This window comes from Osmerus eperlanus, chromosome 22 (genome assembly GCF_963692335.1).
Source record: "Osmerus eperlanus chromosome 22, fOsmEpe2.1, whole genome shotgun sequence".
In the NCBI taxonomy this organism is placed as follows: domain Eukaryota; kingdom Metazoa; phylum Chordata; class Actinopteri; order Osmeriformes; family Osmeridae; genus Osmerus; species Osmerus eperlanus.
In genome coordinates, this window is record NC_085039.1 from 3,466,451 (window position 1) to 3,477,437 (window position 10,987).

The 10,987-nt window shown below is 39.0% G+C and overlaps 1 protein-coding gene across 2 annotated transcripts; it reads left to right on the forward strand.

The window, feature by feature from the left end:
- Window positions 1-1,433: 1,433 nt before the first annotated feature.
- Window positions 1,434-8,513, forward strand: opn6a (opsin 6, group member a). Of its 2 annotated transcripts, XM_062448629.1 has the most exons (7): window positions 1,434-1,717; window positions 2,681-2,886; window positions 6,206-6,305; window positions 6,478-6,582; window positions 6,755-6,978; window positions 7,513-7,941; window positions 8,260-8,513. In XM_062448629.1, exons 1-7 carry the CDS (start codon window positions 1,591-1,593, stop codon window positions 8,320-8,322), a joined length of 1,254 nt encoding a protein of 417 aa, XP_062304613.1. In that variant the 5' UTR covers window positions 1,434-1,590; the 3' UTR covers window positions 8,323-8,513. The 2 variants fall into 2 exon arrangements, with proteins under 2 accessions (XP_062304613.1, XP_062304612.1); XM_062448628.1 differs by having other exon boundaries at window positions 1,436-1,717; window positions 7,513-8,513.
- The last annotated feature ends 2,474 nt before the right edge of the window (window positions 8,514-10,987 follow it).

Genomic DNA, 10,987 nt, shown 5'->3' on the forward strand with positions numbered 1-10,987 from the left:
CCCAGTGCGGGACGATTTGCCCGATACCTCTGACGGAGCTTGCAAGACCACGTCTGTTACAAATGGTTAGAGCAAATTGTCACGGTGTGAGGTGGGGTAGGACCCAAATGAACGAGAGTTGGTAGGCATTGTAGAAGGGGTTTTAATGTCAAAACAGGGAACAGATAGGGCACTCACAGGGACATGGGTAGTAAGGACACGACAAAGACTGGACACAAAACAGAAACCTAAATACACAGAACCAAACGACACACAGGTGGACACAATGAAGCTAACGAGACAGGTGAAGACAATGACAGGGAAACACTAGGACAGGGCAAAACCAAAAACAACAGGGGGGCACGGCTGTGGCCGTGACACAAATGAATAAATGAGTGTCGAACTTCACAGGGATCTTCTCATAGAAAAACATCCATGCCTGTCGAGTGTCTGGTTCCCTGGGAAGATTATGAAAAGTGTCGGCATTCCCAGTACATCCTGGAACACTGCATTTACGATGGTCCATCTTCAACATACTTAAAAAACTTTCAAACTATCTCCTTTGTTGTTCGTGTGGAAGTACACAGAGCAGCGCGCAGCTAAACTAGTGTCTGAGATCCTGGCCCAGAACACCAGATAGCTGGTCTGTATGTAAATGTTGGGGCATGACAAACGATCGTTTTACAGCTGCAGTTTCAAGTTGTGAGATTTAGATAAGAAAGAGGTGTCAATGGACTTTGAGGTTCACTGTATGTCCATTTTACCCACCGAACTGTCGTTATTCAACTATGACAAGGTAAAATCTGTTTTCCAATCAATGACCCCTTTAATGAAAACAGAAAACCCCGCGAGCAGATAGTTCGGGAACAAGTGGGCTTGAAAGTCGACGACTAGAAGGGGAGCTGGCAGGGATCTTGACCAAAGCGTCAGTCCAAAGAAGGAAAATCCGTTAGCAAGGTCACATCCCGAGCCGCGACATTTGTTACATTAGTGTGATAGTTCCTAGACGATAAAAAAAAACGTCTGAAACACAATAGGCGACATAGTATTAGGAGTGCTAATTGTGAGTGCTAGAAGTACTTAGACTCAGTATTTATTAAATAAATAATGGATGTATCGATATAAAAGATGTACATTTTCAATATATTGCATTTGGCTAACCAACAACTTGAGGAGAGAATGATACATTGATCTAACAAACACGTTGAAACGCTTTATTAGTGTGTTCCGTGATTTTATTCAGATTCAGCACCTTGGACAGTTCCGTGTGATGAGCCCAAGCTGTGAACTACAAAATCGGAACTTTCCCGTATGCTACGTGTACCGGATTTTACAGTAACAAATGATCTGGAAAATATTCCAGATATATTCCAATATTCCTCGACATAGTGCAGTAAATGGTTTATTTACCACAGGGATTTCACTCTTGGTGGTCATTAAAGGATTAAAGCGGTTCACGTCATCCCTTTTCCCAACACACTTGAGAGACAGAGAGAGAGAGAGAGACTGGGCAAGATAGTTTTGAGAGCAAAAGCACCTTTGTGTTTTAACGGAACTAGAGCAGTTTGCTCAATCCATGTCGCGGCACCAGTAGGACATTATCTAGCAGAAATGTCTTTGAAGGATCCATTCCAAGTCAACATTCCTTGGAGGAATAATAATTTCAGTCTTTCCAACAGAGATCCTCCACTGTCGGACCAAGGGGAAACCATAATAGGAGTGTACCTGTTGGTGCTAGGTAGGTAGCCTACATCAATTGAGTTTCTGTAGCGTTTGTCAGAAATGTTGTGATCATGTTTAATTTTGTTGATAGGCGCTTCCATGTATCTTTGTACTTTCTTTGTTCATTTTCAATTGGAGCATGGATAAACGTGGTTTAGCATATGCTAAGCTATAAGTAGACCTGGACAACCTGTCTCAAGGTGTAGTACTAAGTCGTGGAGATCTTCATTCAAGACAGGATAGCAGTCAGATTAGTAACTAACGAGGTCAAAAACCCCAGTGATGTAGCACATAGCTGTTTGATTTGAATTTATTTTATTTTTAACATATTGTACTCTTTTTAAATAACTACTATCTAAAGATTGAAATGTGTGCATTATTGCTTTTTAAGAGCACTCTGACTAAAGGTTTTTATAAAGAATCGCATTTAGGTCAAAAAGATTATCATAGTTCTTTTTAGAAGACTTTCACAGGATTCGATTGGAACAAGGGGTTCCATAATATTCTTTTGGTTTTAGTTTTAGGAGTGCATAATATGATTGGTTTATACAGGGTTGGTTGGTTTTAAATAAAATATAGGACTTTTCCCACCTGATAACAGTAAAATAAATGTTGAAAACTTAAGGTGTTCAGTTAGTTAAATTCTCATTAATAATCATTACAAACAAAAGACACATTACATTTGATTATGACGGTGAAGGTAGCGTTAGGGTGTAGAGTTTCAAATTCAAACAGTTACTGGCTGTCAGAATATGTAAGAAACGTCCATTAAACTATCCATCATTGATTTGTAATCCATCAAACAACACAGAATTACTCATACATGTCTGAAACATTTTGGGTTTGTAGTGCAATAAAATAACATCATTTGGTGTTAAAATGTTTGGCACAGTTATGTCAGAATATGTTATTTATAAAATTCTCACGTGTGTGTGCTCTGCATTCAGTGTCTGATACACAGTTGTTATCTACCTACCAGGCTGGCTGTCGTGGTTTGGCAACAGTATCGTCATCTTCGTTCTGTACAGGCAGAGGGCATCCCTTCAGCCAACAGACTACCTGACCTTTAACCTGGCCATATCCGACGCCAGTATTTCTGTGTTTGGCTACTCCCGCGGGATCATCGAGATCTTCAACGTGTTCAAGGACGATGGATATCTGATCTCTTCCATTTGGACTTGCCAGGTACAGCTTGAGCTGAGGGAATCCTGTGAAAGGAAAAGGGTAGTTGTGTGTGAGATGTGTTGCCTCAAACTGTCCAAATATAGGTGGATTGAGCACTTTAAATTATCAATAGATTTATATAGTTGGTGACATGTTATTTGAAGGTTACTAACAGAGGGATCACACAAGTCACATACTGCATTAAGCCTCTACTGTCACAGCAAATACTGACACAAACATTTCATAAATGTTTAAAGGGGTCATTGACTGGGTTTTGGGGGTATTTCACAATGTTCCTTAAGGTCTCCGAATAGGGTATGTAACATTGGTTGGGCTGAAAATGGCCCGAGTGCTGTTCTATGAGCCCTAATGCATCCTGTGAAATAGCCCTTGGAAAAAAACAAGAGGTTTTCCCCTTTTATGGTATGCTCATGAATATATAGATGAGCTGCGTGCTGATTGGTTGGTTTACAACAAGTGAAGCTGCGGAGCAAAGACACAACAGGGCCAACAGCACTCACTGAAACTTCGAAGGTGGAGACTTTAAATTAAAACGTACAAATAAATCTATTGTGTCTGCACAACACTGTTTTCAACAGATTTACTAGATATAATTTCAAATGATAACATTAGTTGTTTCCACTTCTGTTGTCGAAGCAAACGGGATCGACTTAGGTGGGTAACGTTAGCACTACAGCTTAGCAAACAAACTATCATGATTCAACTCAGCTTCAGTTAGCTCTAGCTATCTAGATGAAAAATAGATCTGGACAAACATGCATCTTGAATTGTAGATTTATAGCAGAGGTTATAGCAACAGAGGTTATTTATTTGAATGAAACACAGTCAGGAACATGAAATAACGTGAGCCCCATTGCCAATAAACTAAATCATCACACATTCTACCGATGCTAGATACAGGCAGGATACGTTAGCATTGCGAATAACTGTTGCGACAACATCATACTACAGCTTGCGGTTGTGATGAACATAAGGTCGGAACAGCACCTCTTTTCAGCAACAGCTTCATAGCAAATCCTGCTTTACATTGTCCCAGGTTTTCAAAACTGTCCTCGGTGAAATGGTTCAAGCAAATGTGTAATTGAGGGTCGAACGGCACAGGGATCTTCTCATAGACAAACATCACAGCCCGTTGAGTGTTTGGTTCCTTAGGAAGACTCTGAAAAGTGTCAGCAGTCCCTGTACAGCCTGGAACACTGCATTTACGATGGTCCATTTTCAATATCCTTTAAAAACTTCCAAACTTTCTCCTTTGTAATTCCCGTGGAAATACACAGAGCAGCACGCAGCTAAACTAGTGTCTGAGATACTCGGCCAGAACACCAGAGGGCTTGTCTGTATGTAAATGTTGGGGCGTGACAAAGGTGATGCTACATTTGTGACGTCACAAATTCAGCTTTTTCGAAACCGATCGTTTAACAGCTGCAGTTTCAAGTTGTGAGATTTAGATAGGAAAGAGGTGTCAATGGACTTTGAGGTTCACTGTATGTCCATTTTACCCACGAACTGTCGTTATTAAACAAGGTAAAATCGGTTTTGCAATCAATTAACCCTTTAAAAACAGATTCATACATGTGCCATGCAACGGTTATGTATGTAATCTTAAATCTAGGTAGCCTTGAAAGAAAGTGTTAACATGTACTGTATATACTGACTTATCTTGTTGGTTTTGCATACAGGAGATGTTTTCCAGTTTGCTAGAGTAACATTTCTTGTATGTACAGTATGTCAAAGGTAGATACTTACAGATACTACTGTAGTGCAGAATAAACATAATCTACCATGCTTGACAAAGCAGAGATATGTTACTTAAAACCACTGTACATGAGTACTCGAGTATCTTTGTATATTGTGGTACAGAATAGTTCTATGGAAAGATGATCTTTCCAATATTAGCTTGCAGGGGACAAAACATTTAGCTCTTGACAGTTTCATAATTTATTCAGTAAAAAGTAGCTTGTTCGCGCATTCATCAAAGTGATTAATGAGGCTGATTCCTGCAAAAGAGGAGAGGTGGCCTTGTAAGGCTTTAAAGTGGAATTATCCTCAGGATGTAAAAATTGCAGGTTTTACCTAATAACTAAATTCTACCATTGTCTCAAGCAGGAGAACACCAACACTTTAGCCTCCTCTGGCCAATAGATGGTTTGTTGAAGGTGCTCCTGTGTTTGCAGTTGATGACAGGGTGTGATTAATGCAAGGACCAATATCGTTAATGGTGTCTTTCATCTCTCTATGTGATTAAAACCAGAGCCCTCTGCATTGGCTCCACTGATGTATTTTCTCAAATACATCTGATTAATTTACGGAATATTCATTACCAGATGGGTTTTAGTCTTTACACCTGTGAAAAACCATTAGACATTACCACCTCTGTCACAGGAACATGAGATGGGGCTGCAAAATTATTGTTATCCCCATTATCTGAATGTCAGACCAGCACCACACTACATTGTTAGTTTTCCAGTAACTTCCTTTTGATTCTTGAATAGTACTGTACAGTCATTGCATACAGATATCAAATGGAATATGAGAGTGAGCGTGTTATCTATGAAGAAAAAAATTACAGAATGTCGGTGAAAAGTTTGAGTTGACCTGACCAAATGAAATAGAAAAAACAATTACACTTTGACCTAGAGGAGCAAAAGCAAGTAAAATAAATAACAGGGAAACTAATTATGGGAACTCTGACCCAAAGAATGAGTCTTACAAACAATTTACAGCCACTGGCATGGTGATTGTGTCCTGCAGTGAGTGTAAAGGTACAGTACCCCGAGTCATACATTAATGCAAGCCAATATGGTCCCAAGCTTTTCTTCCTATGGACTTTTAGCACATGTACATTCACAGTCACCTAAACGTGACGGTGGTGTGGTATGAGTAAAGTGAATGCTGCTTGGGGCTTTAGTGAGCTAGTTTAGACCCGCTGATAGGATAAGAGAAAGGACATTGGCAGCTCTCTGCCAGGAAACAGACTGAACTCCATTCTCTGTAAATCTGAATCAAACACACCGACAACATACAATGGATTGATTTTCAGTTCAAGGATGCCAACTATCCAAATTGGTGAAACGTATATGCCACGTATATATAGTGAACGTATTTGATGAAGTGAAACTTATTTTTCAAAGACAGCATGCTTAGAAAATACACTGTCAACTACAACATGGAATTGACGTTTCTTTCATACCATGAAATGGCTTGGTTATATCTGATAAATGGTCTTTGTAAACTACTACAAAGAACTAGAAACAACTAACTATGTAAGTACGTTTTCAAAGCTCTAAGAATAACTAAGTATCATGTTGCTCTTTGCCAGGTGGATGGCTTCTTCACATTGGTATTTGGCCTTGGTAGCATCAACACCTTGACCATCATCAGTATCACAAGATATATCAAGGGGTGCCATCCAAGCAAAGGTAAGGGAATAACTGAGGCTCTCCTCTCAATGTTACCTAACGTACCGAAAGTGTACTGGTCAGATTAGAGATGATCAGGTGTGGAATACATTTATTTCAACAAAAGTTTTTCAAACTCAAATTGGTCAAAATGTTTTAATTACGTTTTAATTTAATTGTGTATCCCTAATAGCTTGCTGCATTACCAATAAAACTGTAGCAATGTGCCTGGTTTTCATTTGGATTGGGGCAGTGTTTTGGTCTGGAGCGCCTCTTCTGGGCTGGGGGAGTTACACGGGTAAGATAAAACAACTTACAATGTTGTGACTCTAAAGTGCCGTTGACTGCTTGGTATTGCATCTGTTTGTTTGTGCCCTAATGTCCACAATGTACCAAGTGAAAAAAAGACTGATACAGAAAAACATTGAATATAAAACAAACACATAAAAACTTTTTACTTTACTTTTAAGATCGTGGATATGGAACCTGTGAAATCGACTGGGCCAAGGCCAACTACTCCACAGTCTACAAGTCCTACATCATCTCTATCCTTATTGCCTGTTTCTTCATTCCTGTCATCATCATGCTATTCTCGTATGTGTCCATCATCAATACAGTGAAGCGCGGCAATGCCATGTCTGCTGAGGGAGACCTGACAGACAGGCAGAGGAAGATCGAAAGAGATGTCACCATTGTGAGTAGGAGCAATGTCACAATACCTGGACCGTAAACCCAGATTCATTTTAGTCATTCATCACAGTTCAGTGGCACAGTAAGAATTGAATAAGATTTGGACCCAAAAATAAACTTAGTCGGTCAGGGATACCACAACATACTGTAGCGATCTCAGTCACTACGCAGAGAGGTTTTTCTGGAATGATCACTTTATTACTTCACATCAATGCACGTAAATCACTGCTACTAAACCGCAAGCACGAAGAGGCTCATCAACCAGAAACACATCAACTTATTCAGGTGTCCCCGCCCCCTGGCTACTCTGCCAGCCCCCCCCCCCCCCCGTAGTGCATAGCAACCCCCACATGAGCTTTCGCTGCTGACAGAGAGCATGGACACCGGCACACAGGCACACATCACAATGAACATGAACCTGAACAAATCAACACATACAAGACGCTACAATACTAACCAGGTATGAAATTAATAGGGTGAAATTCCTCTTTTTGAATATGATCCTTTAAAATTAATTGGGACTTACTAAATCCTACAGGTGTCAATAGTCATCTGCACAGCCTTCATCTTGGCATGGTCGCCTTACGCAGTGGTCTCCATGTGGTCTGCATGGGGCTTCCATGTCCCCAGCCTCACCAGCATCTTCACACGCCTCTTCGCCAAGTCGGCTAGTTTTTACAACCCTCTCATCTACTTTGGTCTGAGCTCCAAGTTCCGCAAGGACATTGGCATCCTGCTACCGTGCACTCGCGAGGGGAAGGACACCGTCAAGCTGAAACGGTTCAATCCCAAGGCCGATGCAGCTGCCCCTGCTCATCAAGGGGGTGGTGGAGGAAATGTACTAAAGGCACCTGTTTGCCGTAAGAAGGATAAGTATGCACCTGGAGACAAACCCCTCCCAGCTCCAAGCCCAGATTCTGGGGTGTGTAGCCCCCCTGCCACTCCTCCTCCACCCGTCAACAAGGAGGTTTTCTACATTGAAATTCCTCAGCCATCTGAGGGACCAGAATTTGAATGTGACAGGCTGTAAAAACATTGTATTTGTTGTACAGTAACCATATGCTCCCATTTTACAAGAAGAGGCTTTGACTTTAGTCAAATATTTGAGCAAGTCTATGATTATGGTGGAATGTGTCGAAAGCGAACAAACCAATGTATACAGATTTGTTTCCAGTTGTATAATCTTTCATTTAGTTGTTATTGTCATATTTCTTAGACTGTTAAATAAACTGTAAATATACTGGGGTGTGTAGCCCCCCTGCCTCCTCCACCCGTCAACATGGAGGTTTTCTACATTGAAATGCCTCAGTCATCCGAGGGACCAGAAGTTGAATGTGACAGTCTGTAAAAACGTTTTATTTGTTGTATTTTGGGGTGTTTTATACATAATACATTTTCATGGAATTTTACATGAAAAGCTATCTGAAATTACAAAGGATTATGTAAAGGATATTTTTGTATTTGCTGCCTACGTATGCAATTGACTTGGTGTGTTTTTTCCTTATAATCTGTGAAAATCAATGTGAACTAAAACGTTGTATTTAACCCTCGTGCTGCCTTCGGGTCACATGACCCAAAGGTTCATAACGAACCATCGTTGTGTTTACCCAATTTTACCCAATACAAAAACAAATTAAAATAATTTTCTTTTAACCTTTGCAATGTGGGGGGTCTGAGACAGCCCAACGGTTAAAATAAAATGCTTCACTTTGTCTTTGTATGCGGTAAATCTGTCGCAATACGACGGTGGGTCACAATGACTGATGGGTCAGAATGACCCGAAGATAACACAAGGGTTAAAAGGATTTCCACAACATTCAACTCAATCAAATCTGTGGCTGCCCTTACAAAAAAGAAGTATATTAAAGTATACTGTAAGTGTACTAAAATATAGTACACTTTTAGTTCACTTTTGATATACTTTTAAGAAGTATGCTTTGAAAATAGTTCACTTTTGATATACTTTTAAGTATGCTTTGAAAATAGTTCACTTTTGATATACTTTTAAGTATACTTTGAAAATAGTTCACTTTTGATATACATTTAAGAAGTATACTTAGATAATAGTTCACTTTTGATGTACTTTTAAGTATGCTTTGAAAATAGTTCACTTTTGATATACTTTTAAGAAGTATGCTTCGAAACATAAAATTGCATACATTTGTTCTGGAGTAGGATGTACGTTTTCTATTATTATACAGCAAAAACAGTCAAAATAATTTTTAAGTACATTACAGGTTAAATTCTTTAGATCCATCTCATTCTAATTATTCATGTATAGGAAAATCTAATATGCATTGCACATAAAATCTTTTTTCGTACTGAAGCTGTAACCTTAATTACTGCAAAAACATTTTGTAGCCCTATACTCTTATACTAATAATTATCAATTGGAGTATTAATGGAAAAAACGAAAAAGCTACTTGAGAAAGAAGCAGACAGAAGGGTTGCATTGTGCATTTGAAGGTTATACTGTCAAACTGACTGAAGAACGAAATAAGGACGTGAAAAAATGAAGATAGCATGGCTCATTGGCTGGTCAATTCCCATGATGCAAGGCGGTAAATAATGTAAAAAATTGCCGATAAGTTTGCCGTTTGTTCGAAATACAAATGTAACTTCATGAATTTCGTTTTTTTTGTGTCTGCTTAGAATGTAGTGTTTTGTTGCGTGGTAATTGTCATTGTTGTGACGGTTTACCATTGTAACCATGAGTTAAATGATTGTTATGTTTCATAAAAGGAGCTGGATTATTATCATATTAAGTCCATTTCTTGACGTACTTACATGAATTGAAAGTGCATTTGAAAGTATTCCACAGTATACTTTGAGGTACTTTAGGAAGTATACTTCATGAACTGAAAGTGCACTACACAGGTTACTTTAGAGTATTCCAAAGTATACTTTATGAACTGAAACTGAACAGGCTATTTTACAGTATTTAAAAGTAAACCTCAAATACACTATAAGTGTACTTTAAAGTGTACTAAATGACTTAAAAAGTGGGCCAATTCAGTTTACTTAGTACAAAAATGGTATATAAATAAGTACACTTTTAGTACACTGCTAGTATACTCTTAAGTACCATGATAATAGTATACTTTTTATACTAAGTATACTTACAAAATAAACTTGAAGTATACTTCTTTTTTGTAAGGGTGAGGCTAATATAGTTTCTAACAGACCTTCTGCATAGGTGTAAAACAACGAATATTCTAAACTGGAGACAGCCTTCTCACAATGAAGAATGTAACTGCATGGGCAGGCGGCATTAGTGGTCATTTAACCCTTGTGCTGCCTTCGGGTCACATGACCCAAAAGTTCATAACGAACCATCGTTGTGTTTACCCAATTTTACCCAATACAAAAACAAATTAAAATAATTTTCTTTTAACCGTTGCAATGTGGGGGGTCTGAGACAGCCCAACAGTTAAAAGAAAATGCTTCACTTTGTTTTTGTATGCGGTAAAGTTGTCGCAATACGACGGTGGGTCACAATGACTGATGGGTCAGAATGACCCGAAGATAACACAAGGGTTTAAAGAACTGAAGCGGTCAACCTCAATTCCTTAGGCCAAGCCTGATAATGACCATTCATTTGAATCAGGTGTGTTGGAGCAGGGAAACATCTAAAACATGCAGGGCAGGGAGGCCCGAGGACCAGGATTGGGAACCCCTGCCTTAGGCGATATTTCATTCAGTTAGTTTTCAAATTATTATAATTTTTTTATAATGGATGATCAAATCGATTAAAGTTGTAATTGCGACCGAATAGGTGATAAGCCACATGAAAGATGTTGTTACATGTGAACCTGGATCTGTTTGAAGAGCAGAGATAATTAACCGGACGTTCGACAGGTAAGGTAAACTTTTTTGCTGAGTTCCACATTTTATGGATTTTGTCTCAAAATAGTATTGTTCGTGTGTATTTCAATGAAAAGACATGTCCAACTTTCTGGACACTAGACTGCGTTTTATCAGGTTTCAGGGTTATAAACTCTGAAGGCAAATAG

Excerpts from the sequence above, each read along its gene's own strand:
- opn6a (XM_062448629.1), top strand. The coding sequence starts at position 1,591 with ATGTCTTTGAAGGATCCATTCCAAGTCAACATTCCTTGGAGGAATAAT. Across the intron at positions 6,306-6,477 it reads GGGGTGCCATCCAAGCAAAG|CTTGCTGCATTACCAATAAA; the intron begins GTAAGGGAATAA and ends TATCCCTAATAG. Across the intron at positions 6,979-7,512 it reads TCGAAAGAGATGTCACCATT|GTGTCAATAGTCATCTGCAC; the intron begins GTGAGTAGGAGC and ends TAAATCCTACAG.